The sequence below is a fragment of the Vulpes vulpes genome, chromosome 16 (genome assembly GCF_048418805.1).
Source record: "Vulpes vulpes isolate BD-2025 chromosome 16, VulVul3, whole genome shotgun sequence".
NCBI classification, from domain to species: Eukaryota; Metazoa; Chordata; class Mammalia; order Carnivora; family Canidae; genus Vulpes; species Vulpes vulpes.
This window is the reverse complement of record NC_132795.1, coordinates 7,721,133-7,735,776: the sequence shown is the minus strand read 5'-3', so window position 1 is coordinate 7,735,776 and position 14,644 is coordinate 7,721,133. Positions and strand designations below refer to the sequence as shown.

Sequence of the window (14,644 nt, the reverse complement as noted above, 5' to 3'; positions counted from 1 at the left end):
GTCCCCCACGTCTCCCCGGGGGGTGTTGGGTGCTGGGTCCCTCTGGGATGTTTGTCCCCCACGTCTCCCCGGGGGGTGCTGGGTGCTGGGACCCTCTAGGATGTTTGTGCCCCCACATCTCCCTGGGGGGTGCTGGGTGCTGGGTCTTTCTGGGATGCTTGTGCCCCCACATCTCCCGGGGGGTGTTGGGTGCTGGGCCCCTCTGGGATGTTTGTCCCCCACGTCTCCTGGGGGGTGTTGGGTGCTGGGCCCCTCTGGGATGTTTGTCCCGCCGATTCGTTAGGTTCCGGCTGCGCTGCGCTTCCTTGTCGAGTTTGCACCGGGGTTGGTCGCTCTCGTCGAGGACTGGGGTCGCCGATGGGAATCCTGAAACCGCTCTGGACACCCGCCTCGCTGGCTCCAGCTCTGACCCTGCCTCCAGGCCCCCTCCAGGCCCCCTCCAGGCCCCCTCCAGGCCCACCACCCCCCGCCTGCCCTCCACTCCGCGGCCCCCCCGGGGGCCGCTGGCCTCCCCACACCTGCGCCCCAGGCGGCGCCCCTTCCCGGCCCGGCCTCCCCCCGTGCACGGTCACGGCCTCGCTGCCGGTGGCTCGTCTCACACCGTCGTGACCCTCATGACGAGCTCCCGGCTCCCGCCCTGGGGGCTCCGCTGTTCATGAGGCCGTAGGTGACTCAAGATGTGCAGGATGGTGTAAGCACAGTGGTGGTCGGACAGGGGGCCTGGGGGGTGGCTGGCCGCCCGGGTAGGGCCTTCCTCGGCGCCAGGGGTGCCCACGGCCTCCTCTCCTGACGCCGGGGCGTTGGCCTGGGTGGACGAGGACGTCCGGGGGTTTGTCCTGCCTCCCGACTTTTGATCCTCCAGGTCTTTCGTCTTGTCATAGTTCAGCACTTTCCACTGCTGGTTGACGGCCTGCCACCGCTTAAAGATGCGGTACACGGAGGGTCCCTCGTGCACGATGAGGCCTGGGCAGCAGGGAGACAGAAAAGCAGAGGCCCAGTGAGAGCAGGAAGCCACTGCCAGAAACCAGTCTCCCTGTCCCGACACGCTGAGGTCGCCGCTGGGGCACCGTGGACGTGTGGTGGTTGCTTTGCTCCTTGCAAGCCTCCCTTTGAGCCCCGAGCCCCAGGTCCCCAGCCCTGTATTCCTTGAGCGTCTGCCTTTGACTCAAGGCCTGATCCCAGGGCCCAGGATCGAGTCCCGCATTGGGCTCCCTGCATGGAGCCTGCTTCTCCCTCTGCCCATGTCTCTGTCTCTCTGTCTCTCATGAATAAATAAACAAAATCTTAAAAAAAAAAAAAAAAAAGAAGAAGTAGGAGGTGGAAGGCCTCCATACCTAGTCCACGAAATGGTTGAGTGCCTACCTCTCCTCCGCCCCTCCCATTTCTTGACAAAACCCCAAATCCTCATCCACTGAGGCATAATAGACTCTCCTCCCTCTACCATGCAGCCAGGGTGCCTGGCCCTTAGCAGAGGGTGAATGAAGCGTGTGCTTTCAAGGCTCCACGAGCGATACCCGTGGGCACCCTATACTTGCCAAACAATGTCTGGAATTCGACTGGTTAACCCTTTGCTACCCTACAAATAGCCCAGGGCTACTGAAATACACCCCTGGGAGAGAGAAGTTCAACGGGGTTATACTCCCCAGAAGCAGGGTCGAGTCAGAAAGAAGCCAGACAACCAGGCAGATAAAGGTTAACCGTGCACCTGCTGTGGATGCGCCTGGCGCCAGGGCACGTGCAGGGAGCAGGACGGCCTGAGTCCTGCCCGCCGACAGCTTAGGTTCTAGTGGAGAACTAGGCATTGTTAAATATGTTAGTAATATTGTTAAATATGTTAGTAATATTGATAAATACGTTAATTAACATAATGTGTTATGTTAAAAACATAACAGAGCAAACAGACTTATTTTAAGTAAGTTTAATAGACGGCTGTTTCATTTCCCCTAAGGAATCCTTTAGAAGTTTATTTCGTATCTGATAGTTATTTTTATTCCCCGATGGTTACATCTTAAATAGTTATAATACCCAAAACCAGGAATTTGATATTAGCAGAGTGTGGGTGTAATTTTATCACGCATAGATTTGTGTAATCACAACTATAGTCAAGATAACAGAACTATTTCATCACCACTAAGTTCTCCATCGTGCTGTCCTTTTAAAATTAACGCTTAGCCTTCTATGGACACTGACCCCCCCCCCCACCTCCCTTCCAATCCCTAAACCTTGGCAATCACTAATCTTTTCTCCATCTCTATAATTTTATCATTTTTAATGGAATCATACAGGTTATGACTTTGGGGGATTTATCCCCCCTCCCCCACCACCCCCATATAACTTCCTTGAGATGCATTCATGTTTTTGCATGTAGGAATTCCTTTTTATTACTGTGTCACATTCCATGGTATTTATGTACCACAGTTTGTGTAGCTGTTTACCCATTGTAGGGCATTGTAGGGCATAATAAATAACATAACTTAACACAGCAGACACATAACCAAACCCATAAGACTATGTCAGGTGCTGACACATGCTACGAGGAAGAGAAAATAGGGTTAAATAGGCACTGGCGGCAGACACTGAGGGTGGCAGGAAAGGCCCTTTGGGGGAGATATTTACATTGATATACAGATGATGAGAAGGAGGGGACCCTGCAAAGATCTAGAGAGAGAGCATGTCAGTGATAGGAGCTGCAAGTGCGAAGGCCAGGGGGTGGGCACAGAATGCACACGGGTCAGAAAGCGTGTCAGTGCGGCCAGGGTGTAGCGATGAGTGGCAAGTACAAAGAGAGATGGGGCGGGGGGAGGCCAATATGATGAGGCCTTATAGGCCATGGCAAGGGATATTTATTTTATTCCGATTGTAATGGGAAGCCACTGAAGGGTTTTAGTTGGGTGGGGGGTGTTGTGATCTGCTTCACCCTTCAGAACGTTCCTTCTGGCTCCTGTGGAACACTAAACCAATGAGGGAAAAAAATAGGAGCAGGCGACTAAGCAGGAAGTGATGTAGTGATTCGAGCAGGAAGGCCTGGTGGCCTAGACTAGGGTTGTAGCGGGTTACATGAGAAATCGTGTGGTCGGGACATATGTAGAGGTAGCTCACAGGCTTGCTGACAGGTAAGGCATGAGTCAAGAGAAAAATCTGGACAACTTATGAGCTTTGGGTGCTGCTGCCATTTACTAATGGTATGGACTTGTGTGGCAGTGGTCATGACTGCATTAGCTTCCTATTGCTGCTACAACAAATGACCACACATTTGGTGGCTTAAAACAACAACACACCTGAATTCTCTTACAGTTTTGGAGACAGGAGTCTAAATTGAAGGTGTCAGAGGGCTGGTTCTTTCTGGTGGCTTTGAGAGGAGAATCCATCTCCTTGCCTTTAAGCTTCTAGAAGTCACCTGCGGTCCCTGTCTCTTGCCTACATCACTCCAACCTCTTTGTTCCAATGTCACATCCCCTACTCTTCTGTCAGTGTCTCTCTCTGCCTCTTTCTTATAAGAACGCTTGTGGGGATCCCTGGGTGGCCCAGCGGTTTAGCGCCTGCCTTTGGCCCAGGGCGCGATCCTGGAGACCCAGGATCGAATCCCACGTCGGGCTCCCGGTGCATGGAGCCTGCTTCTCCCTCTGCCTGTGTCTCTGCCTCTCTCTCTCTCTCACTGTGTGCCTATCATAAATAAATAAAAATTAAAATTAAAAAATAAATAAAAATAAATAAAATAAATAAAAAATAAATAAATAAATAAAATTAAAAAAAAAAAAAGAACGCTTGTGGTTCCATTGAGCCCACCCAAATAATCCAGGATTCTCTTCCTATTTCAACATTCTTAAATTAGTCACATCTGCAAGTCCCTTTTGCCACACAAGATAATATTAAAAATCTCTAGGGATTAGGACCTAGATGTCTTTGGGGGCCATTATTCAGCCTATCACAGTGGTTAATAGTTATATTTTGGTTATGGTGATTTAAGGTATCTGATAGAGATCTCACTGGAAGGTCCAGTTAGGCAGCTGGACATATGAGTCTGAGGTTAAGGAGGAGTCTGGCCTGGAGGTAGGAGCCATCAGTGTAGAGGTAGAATCTGAAGCCTTAAGAATGTTCCAGGTCTCCTGGGAAGAGAAGGTAGACAGGAGAAGAAGGCCAATGACAGATTTCTGGGCCTTCTCATATATAGAGGTTTGGTGGAGGTAGAGCCAGTAAATGAGGCTCTGAAGGAGCAGTGAGTAGTATAGAAGCAAGACCAGCCACGTGTGTAGACCCAGAAGTCTGGAGAAGAAAGTGTTTCAAGAAACAAAGTGTGCTAACTCTCAAAGGGTGGGTCAGGTGGAATGAGGAGTGGCCATTGGCTTAATAGGCACAGGCGGAGGGAGGATGATGTGAAAATCAACTAGTTCTCCTCCAGGAGCCTCTTTCTCCTCCATGATGTCATGAGCTAAGATGGAAGGGATACGGGAGGAAGTGTTAAAGATTTGTGGAGAGAAGAAAAAGTGGGAAGTGATTATCTTGGAAAGTGGGAGACTGAATTTACAAATCAGCAAAGAATTGTCTGACAGTGGGACTCTTGGGTGGCTCAGCGGTTGAACACCTGCCTTTGGCTCAGGGTGGGGTCCCGGAGTCCCGGGATCGAGTCCCACATCAGTTTCCCTGCATGGAACCTGCTTCTCCCTCTGCCTGGGTCTCTGGCTCTCTCTGTGTGTCTGTCATGAATAAATAAATAAAATCTTTTAAAAAAATTGTCTGACAGTGTTCAGCGTCCATTTGGGATTTGTGGCCACAAATTTGACATGAGTTGTGTGGTTTCTCTCCATACCTTCACCTGCTTGCCAGATGCACCTATGGAGTGAGAAAGTTGAGTTTAATCAGTATAGACTTATTCCAGGCAAGTGAGATGGGCAAGAGAGGGCATGAGAATTACGGATGCTTCCGAGGGAGTGGTTATCACACTGGCCCACGGAGACTCGGCTGGGGAGGAGGCAAGCAATACACAAAAGGGATAAGGAAAAATGGAAAGTGATAGGGTCAATGCTAGTGGGTCTCTTAGAAGTTACAGAATTGCTGGAGTCTGTGAACTACAAGGATGGAGCTGGGGGGTGATGCTCAGAGAGTAAGATGTTTAAATCCAGACTCTGGAAGTGGTGTGGTTCTTGGTGATGATGAGGTCTAGGGAACGTCCCCTTGAGAAGAGGCGGGGGTGGGTTAAGGAAAAGACCTGTGGAGTGATGAGGTGGTAGCCAAGGAGTTGGACAGATTATCTGCATCAACCATCCTCAATGCCATCAGACTCCTTGTATCATAAATATACTTTAATATCCCCTTTCATATCCTGAAGTGAAATTCCTAAGATAATATAAGCTACTGTGGTTTCTTTTTTAAAAAAACTAAATGAATATAATGCCCTAAACAGATAATGTAAAGCAAAACACAGGGGAAGTCATTGATGACCAGACAATATAAATTTCAATACAAATTCTGGGGCACAAGTACATTAGAAAACAAAACAAAACCCTCAAAGATTTCCAAAGTGCATAGAGGAGTGTAGGGGATGGTAACACCCCTACTGAGAGCCACTGATCGTAGAGACGCTGAAGACAGGAATGTGGGAGCCAGTGCATGAACCAGGTGCCCCCCGGAATGAGAGGAGGGAGTGGGCAGCCAGCAGCCAAGAGCATCAAGAAGGGAAAGGGGGTGCGGTCACATATGATGGCATGCACTTCAAAGGGGCTGGAGCTTCTGAAGGATGAAGGAAGAGAGGCGGTTTGGAAGTGGTAATGGGGACAAGGAGGATGTAGACCTCAACTCCAGGCCTCGTAGAATCCAGGAGAAAGAGCAGCTGCCACTTGAGTCAGCAAGAAACAGTGTCCTCGGAAGACAGAGAAAGGAACACTCACAGAAGAAGTTGCTAGTGATGGACCATGAGGTCCAGACGAAGGGCTGGGAAGATGGGGCCAGTGAAGGGAAACACGAAATAGGAAAGTGGTGACTGTCCATGTCGTGAGGGTGGTCTGGGAGGCTGGGCCCTGTGATGGGGGGTGCGAAGACTGGGCATTCACCCTGCAGCAACTGCCAGTGGAGAGGGGTGGCTGCTGGCCTGGCCTCTGGGGGGTGGGGCGGGGGACGAGCTGACTCACAGGAGCAAACAGCGATGAGTCACTCCAGCCTCCTCAATGTCAAGCAAAAGACACGGGATGGAAACATCTCAAAGCTTCTCCAACCTTGAACACACTGTGACTGTAGGAGACAAGATAGCCACCCACTGCCACTCTTGCTCTAGTGTAACAGCTCCTGAGACGGTGCTCTGGCAACAAGTTTGCAAGGATTTGGTCGAGAGACAGTCTCCCTGTGGCCCATGTGTTCCTGATCTTCTGGGTCATGTGCCCCTTTGAGGACTTGATGAGGGCTAAGGACCATCTACCCAGAACAAAGACCACACGGATGAATTTAGAGGCTCATAAATCTCCAGGAGCCCACCCCTGGACCCCTTGTATGACTTGCCTCATCCTGGACAAGGAGACCTCCTCTCTCTGCCCCCTGTCTTGTCACCCTCCCCCAGTCACTTCCGTCCACCTTGTGAATACGTGTCCTGGGTCCATTACTTCCACAAGCCTATTTGAACACCGCACTGCTCTTTCCCTGGACCGTAAGCCCCTCGGGGACAGAGGCCCAGGTATGGTTGAGGGTTGGGCAGCCGACACAGTAGCAGGAATTTAACGAGGCCTTGGTGATGCTGGAGGAGATCGGGGGGCCTCAGGGAGAGAGAGGTAGGATCTTTTGAAGCCCCAAACTAACTCTTTCCAATAAGAGCCACTACACTTGATTCTTAATTAGCTTCTTGATCAGGCAATTTTACCCTGATTGAAGAGGGTGGCTTAAATTTTTGGTCTGAACACCGCCTTCTAATTATCTGTCTAGTGTTCAGGAAGTAATTAAACCACTTTAATGGATAGATGGCTGAAGGGGGAAAGGTGCACCTGTGTTTGTAGATAATGCTTGTTTAGCAAAAATGGGAAAAGCACAAACTGCCTCATTCGCATCCACTCCCCTTAGCTGTCCCTCTGCTTCCCGCTCGACAAATGACTTATTGACTCCTCCAGTGGCAGCATAAAAACAAAACAAAACAAAAAAACAAAAGTGGAGGAAGATGCACGGGGCTCTTCCAAATGGGACAGGTGAAAATAGGCAAGTTGAAGAGATGGGAGAGAAGGAAGAGGGTTGGACACGGCAGGAGATGGAATGAGAGGCTGAAGTTAGGAGGGAAAAAAGCTCTTGGCAAAGGGAGGCAGAGAAGCAATAGAAGATGGGCCACTGGGACGCATGGCAATATGGGAAACCCGGTACGTTTTGATTGAGTTCTTGTCTGGGGTTTCCTATTTCATTTCACAGTGACCTCATAACCACTTACAAAGAGCCCAAGCCTGGGCTGTATTTGTGGGAAATCCAGTTCCAGAAGAATTGCCACCTTCAGCTCCCTGACGTCTCTCCAGCTCTGGGGGAACTCTTCCCCACATCGCTGGAGGTTCTGTAAGGGTCAGAACACTTTGCTTGTCATCGTGTCTCTCCCCACTGGCCTCCAGTTGGAGTGGCCCTTTGGTCAGCCCAGGAGGAGGGGGGAAGGTGGCCACTGGGAGTGGGTGGTCCTGCCTGCTTGGCTCCGCCTCCCCTAACTCACCACTGACCCAGCGCTGTCAGGGAGGCCTCAGTCCTGGGTTGGGATTAGCATCCCAATCCTGCCCACCTCTTCAACTTGCCTATTTTCACCTGTCCCATTTTGGCCATTGGCTCTTGCTGTGTCCAAAGCAATGAGATATGACTTAATTCTACGTAGGTCATATTTCCTGAGTACCTACTATGTGCTTCTCTGAGTACCTGTGAGACCAAAAAAGGCTGGTTCTTAAGAGGCCAAGGCTAACTTAGAAGTCTGCAGAGAGGCCTCTGGCCCCCTCAGGAATGCCCAAATCCTCCTTTCCACCCCTCATCACCTGCTGGCATCCTGATTTAAGTGGCAAAAAAAAGTTACAGACAACTCTACAGCAGTTTAGCACACATCACAACCAGCCAAGGAGCTGGTTAATGCAGATCATCCCCGGACTCTACCTCCAAAGAGTCTGAATCAGTAGGTCTTGGATGAGGCCTATGGGTTTGCATTTCTAAGCCGCTCTGGGATGATGCTGATGCTGCCTGTGTGGGGACCACACCTGAGTAGCACTGCCTAGAACATGGTCCTTATCCTGGCCTACTGCCTCATGGAAGGCTCTAAATTTTGGTCAAAGAAAGAAAGGTAATTTTTTAAAGATGTGTTTATTTATTTTTTTAGAGAAGGAGAGAGAGATAGAACAAGCAGACTCCCCACTAAGCACAGAGCCCAACATGGGGCTCCATCTCACCACCCTGAGCTCATGACCTGAGCTAAAACCAAGAGTCAGACACTCAACCGACTGAGCCCCCCAGGTGCCCCAAGAGCTATGAGGTAATTTAAAAAGATACTCTAGTTCCAAATGTGACAGGCGTGAATATGTAAGGCAACTAAAGAAATGGATACTTCTTCTGCTAGACCCAGAGGACTTTGGGTCTCACAGTTCAGAGGCACCTCACCAATGAGCACTCACTGACCATTCCGAGTGTCTGCCCCTTATAGGCCCGTGGAGTCAGGCAAGTCACTTCCTCGTCCTGAGCCTCAGTATTTTCTTCAGGAAATTGGGACTCATACCTCCTTCCTTATAGGGTTGTTATGAGATTGAAGGAGGTAACGAGTCCTGCATGCTGCTCCCTGTGCTATGCCTGGGACACATTTTAACACTCAAAGCCACATGATATTGATTATTGTGGGGGCTAGGGTGGAAATTACAGGACAGAAAAAGCCCACGCACATCTTTTCCTCCTTCTTTAGGGCCAACCCCATTCCCAGCGCAAGCACCTGTTCTTCTGACTCCTCACTGTCCTTCCCAGTCCTCAATCTGAGTCATTGTTTATAGATGAATAAGATGCTGGGGCTGAAAGGAGCTCTGGGGGCCAGCTGATTCTGCAGATGTGGTGACAAGCCCCCAATCCCGCCTCCTCTCCCATTACCAAGGGCCTTCAGCAAGTGCCCGTGGAGGGATGCTCCCCGCTTGCAGCATCCCCCGAGGTCAGACTTAACCCTGAAGCCCCACCACTGCCAAGCTCATCTTCCAGGTGCTAAGGCCCGGCCCTCTCAGAACCTGCACTAAAGAACTTAGCAGGCAAGTGTTGGAAAGAAATCAATCTACCCAGCTACTTTGAGGTGGGGGGGTCGGTTAGAGGTGCTGTCGTGAGATGGCATTGGCAGTGCCACCCAGCTACCCAGTGTTCTCCACGGTTACAGCCTCCTGCCCCTTGCAAGTAGAGCCAGGCCACACTTCTGGGGGCACCTGCTGAGGAGTGGTGAGATGTGGATCCATCACCTCCTTTGAGCAGGCTCACCTTGACTCAATTGCTTTGGGTCTTGGTTTGGGTTACTCTTTCAGCAATAAAGACCCAAGAGCAGGGGACACAGAAAGCTTTCAATGTAGGTGAGGCAAGGCCACCTCCCCTTTGTGTTTTGGTCCCGTTGATGTCTGTCCCCTTGGAGGTGACTTCAATTAGAATTCCCTTCCCAGCAGGGTCCTTGCTGGACTGGTTGACCTTGGTCAAGCCCATCAGAGCCATCCCGGTCACTCTGCCCACTCAAGGCATCTCGGGGACCCGTGAAAAGACCTGGGCTAGAAAATCATTAAGAGCATGAAGACTCCTTGGAATGAACGAGCTTAACTCAGTAGGACAGAGAAGTAGAGAAGAGAAGTATTCCTGGAGCCCCAAATATCCCTGCATTGGTCTAAGTGAGGGGTCCGTTCCTGGACGTGTGCGGGTGAAGCTATGCCCCAAGATGCTGTGGATGTTTTCTGTATGGGTTCTCTACAAAGCTCAGAGCTCTCACCATCTGGACAGACAAAGACAGAATTGCATCTGTCAGCCACTCTGGCTGATGGCGATGAAGGTCATGGTGATGATGGTCATGTTGATGGTAGCCAGGACCTGCTGAATGCTTGCTATGTTTCGGTCACTCTAAAAGGCCTTTGCAAATGTAGTCTACATCTCACAGAAATCCCATGAGGTAGGTCGTATTATCGATCTCCACTCGACAGAAGAGAAAACTGAGCTCAGAGAGACTTGCTGTCTTACCCAAAGACACACAACTTGCACATGTAGTGGGACATAAATTTAGGTTCATCTGAAACAGAACATGTGCCATGTGCCTGAGCTCTTTCCTCATTCGTGCTCCAGGTCGTGTGCTCCCCCAGAGAGAAAAGCTATGGAGGAGATAATTTTTTTATAGTCTGTATGTATGAGTATACAATTTCTTTTTTTTTTTTTTTTAAAAAAAGGTAGTATTTATTTATTCATGAGAGACACACAGAGAGAGGTAGAGACACAAGCAAAGGAAGAAGCAGGCTCACCTCAGGGAACCCGATGCAGGACTGGATCCCTGAACTCCAGGATCATGCCCTGAGCTGCAAGCAGAGCTTAACCACTGAGCCATCCAGGCATCCCTACAATTTCTATTTCAATTCGCAAATAAGATGTCGTTTGTGTTATGCACTTTAACATATGTGTTACGGTGTTACAACAGAGTGGCTAAGGATGTGGGCTTTGAAATCAGATGAAACTCGGTTCTAGCTGTGTGACTGGGTGATTTACCTTTTAGCCTCAATTTTTTTTTTAATCAGGAAAATGGGCATTTAATAGTTTCCACATCCTAAGGTTGTAGGGAGTAAATAAGATAATGCACATAAAGCACTTTTTACAGCGTTTGGTACGTAACAAATAATAAATTTTTGTTATTATTTTATTATCATTATTACGAAATAAGTTTCACATGACTTCATCTTAAAGGAGTTACGTTAAAATTACAAATTAGCTTATTTAAATAAATGTGCCAAAATTCTATATCTAAAAGAGTTTAAAAATCCCAGGATTTTAAAAAACTACCCTTGGGGATGCCTGGGTGGCTCAGTTGGTTAAGCATCTGTGATTGGCTCAGGTCATGATCCCAGGGATTGAGCCTGGCATCGGGCTCCCTGCTCCTCAGGGACCCTGCTTCTCCCTCTCCTGTTCCCCTGCTTGCGCTCTCTCCTCTCTCTGTGTCAAATAAATAAATAGATAAATAAATAAATAAATAAATATTTTTTTTTTAAAGAGTGCCCTTGGGAACTAGGGTATTCTTTCTTAGAGTATTCTAGTGCAGAGCACTTGTGGAAATTTCTCAATGACATAGCCAGTAACAGATACGACTAACTGTCCACCAAAACCCCATTCTTCTCTTCCTTAGTACAGAGTTGCCAGAGAAGGAATGACGTTCCAGCTCTTTGCACCCACAGGGAGCCAGGTGACCAGCGCTGCATGTGAGATGAGTCGGGCCAAAGTTTAAGAACAGGTATTGAGGGGAAAATTGTGTGTGTGTGTGTGTGTGTGTGTGTGTGTGTTTGCGCGCGCGGGTGCTTTGTCCACGCTTGCTTTTATTTTCTATTAGCTGGAGATAAAAGATTCAAAAGCCCAGGGAACAAAAGCCCAGGGAACTGTGGCCACAAAACGGGAGCCTAGGTCCCTGAATCTCTGCGTGGAGGAGAACCACCCAATGACCAGCAGCCTCTGCTTCATTAAATCAGTGAGATATTATATATATATATATCTGCTAAAGTTACCCTAACTAAATACCTGCAGTGCTAGGGTAGAGGCCACAAGACAAAAGCAGCTTTGGGTTCAATGAAATGTCTCATGTCCTCACCAAAATATATTACTTGGCTCAAGTATCCACCTTATTTACCAGATTGGGGCTTTTTCTAGCCCTAGACCCACTGTCAACAGACAGACATGCCACTCCCGAAGACCGTGATTTGCCACTACTAGTGTCCCAAAGACCATGCTGTAGGCACTAAAGACAGTTCCCAAGAGGTGCTCCTAAACTATTTTGAGGCCTGTCACACACCGGAGTAAGTGAATTGCCTCCCAAAGGGTCTCCATTGAGGGGGACAGTGCTCACTTGGTGTGTCCGCTTCCAAATCAGTCATCTGCACTTACTGAGCACCTAGCAGCTCAGCGGTGGACAGAGGTGGCCTTGCATAGGAAGCCCCTGTTGGGGGAGGCAGGGGGTAGGTGGAGCATGAGTTAACAGTTAATCTGGAAAGTTGGATAATCCATATGCACTTAATGGAACACAGCCTGAGCATCACCTTGTCCATCTACGTGGCTGACCCTCATCAGCTGTTCGGTCTAGCCGAACCTTCTTGAGAATCCCCCGCATGGCCACAGTGACCAACCCCTGAGAATTATGACATCTTCTCACAATAGAAATGACTTCAAAATCCTAGAATGTCAGACCTAGAAGTACCTTGCAAGTTATCAGGTTCAACTGTCTCACTCTATAGATGACTTAACCGAACTATACAAAGAAGAAGTATCTTGCCCAAGGTCAGAGAAGAAGGGGCTAATCCAGTCTTCAGACCTACATTTTCTACTCCCTAGTCTCTTCTATGGCACCAGGCTCCTCCTCCATATTTTCAGTTTATTAGTCAGGGAATGAAAAGATTTGACAGATGAGGTCATTTCTAGCCCAAGGGGAGGAAGAAAGGAAGGATCTTTCTTTCATGGCATCTTTGTGCCATCTAAGTGTTTTTTAGTTAACGTGAATTAAAATGAAGTTTGAAAAATGATGTTTTTGTAGTCCTGCTGCTCCTCCCTCCCCCTTTGCCCACTTACTATAAATTAGAATTTGAATTCCTTTATCTCCGAGGGCAGGCACCAGGTATCTCTAAATTATAGGAAAGAACCTCAATGAACAGCACACAGAGGAAGCTTTCACACAAGATTTTCTATAACTCCGTGAATTACCATACTCCACTGTTTTAGAGATTTGGAACAATCTCGGAAACACTCTCCTTCCTTTCCCTGACCACATCCCACTCGTAAGTAAAAAACCAAACATGATAAGGATGAGGTCCTCATTTTTGCAGATTTGACTTTTTGGTGGCCAGTCTCTCTGGTCTGCGGAGTGGAAAAAAAAAAAATGTTTTTGGTGCCAAAGACCTTAATTAATTTGCTCTTGTTAAATCCTAATAACTTGACCCACTGGAGCAGAGACTGTCCCATTTGTTTGCTGGGAAGCTCTGTCAGCTTCTGAGCTGGGGCAGACAGCGTCATTAGAGATGACGGAAGAGGAGGCAGGTGGCGTGAGGACATTCTATGTAATCAAATCTTCTCATGGAGGGGACACGGGTGAGGGAACTAAAAGCCTTCAAGAAGAGGCACTGCTCCATATAAGGGCAGAGTCTCAGTTATGTGAGGACCTGGGGTCAGGCTCTCTAGGCCGTGACTGGCTTCTGGTTTTAACAGTGTCAGCAAACCTTTATTGGGGAATAAGGGGAATCTTCCCCCATCAAGTGCCTCCCAGCCCGGTCCCTGGTAATTATGACTGGCCCGCTCCTTTACACATGCCACCTCATTCAAGCCTCTCAACAACACTCTGGAGATGGTATTATTATCCCATTTCCTGGATGAGAAAAGGGAAGCAGAGAGCGGCTGTGCAAATCACTCGAGGTCCCAACGTTAGTAAGAAACTGAGCAATATGTGGTCCAGACCCTTACGTAGCACACTCCTGCCACTCCATAAATCCACAAAATCCCAAATCCTGGATTTTGTGACTCATTCCCTCCTGTTTTTCTCATTCTCTGTCTTCATCCATCTTTCAAATGTATGTTTCCCAGGTTTCCATCCTTAGCCACCTACTCTTTGAATGCTCCTCCTAAGTTCCCTTGTCAAAACCCACGGCTTTACCCACCTCTTGTTGTTGACCTCCAAACCTGTGTTCAAGTTTCATTATCCAGCTGCCTACAGAAACCTTTCCTTACCTCCCCTCCTTCTCATTAGTCACCGATCCTCATCAGAACTGGTCCAATGCCCTCAAAATCTTCCTGTCTGAATGGGAGGCCATAAAAGGCCCTTTCCTTCCTTCTACCCCCACAAAGAGGGGCAGCGCCTTCTCCTCTTTGCAGCCCATAATGTACTCCTTGTCTCTTGCTTCTCTTCTACTGCAAACTCTTTGCGTGGGAACTCTTACCTCACTGCCCGGATTTTAGGCTTGGGATGGTCCTTTTGTTTGGTGCTTTTGCCAAAGACTTACCATTGGTTCCCCTTTGCTTCTTCTATGGCCAACCCTAGTCTCATGCTCGGCTCTGGTATCCCCACTCAAGCCAGACCCTGGTGTTCCTACTTGCTTCAAAGAAGTTCATCCAGTCCTATCCCATGCACATCCTAAGCACTTCTCAAGGTCATCCGATATACTTCTTCCCCACTGCACTGTTTTGCATTTCTTTTCCTTTGGTTCAGACTATTGTGAGCATTTTCCAACTGCCCCACACCCCCCGCCTCTAGTCTTTCCAGCTCTGGTCCATCCTCCCCACAGGTGCCAGAGTTATCTCTTTATTTTATTATTTTCTTAAAGATTTTAATTTATTTATTCACAAGAGACACAGACAGAGAGACACAGAGACACAGGCAAGAGGGAGGAGAAGCAGGCTCCATGCGGGGAGCCCGATGTCAGACTCAATCCCAGGACTCCGGGACCATGCCTTGAGCTGAAGGCAAATGCTCAACCACTGG

General features: G+C 48.7%; 1 protein-coding gene across 1 annotated transcript in view; it reads right to left on the bottom strand.

The window, feature by feature from the left end:
• Positions 1–557: 557 nt before the first annotated feature.
• Positions 558–14,644, bottom strand: part of MARCHF4 (membrane associated ring-CH-type finger 4) — a 108,864-nt gene continuing 94,777 nt past the window's right edge. The window contains exon 4 of the mRNA XM_026002195.2: positions 558–963. Coding sequence (XP_025857980.2) covers positions 596–963 — 368 coding nt within the window. The 3' untranslated portion in view covers positions 558–595. The remainder of the gene's footprint in view (positions 964–14,644) is intronic.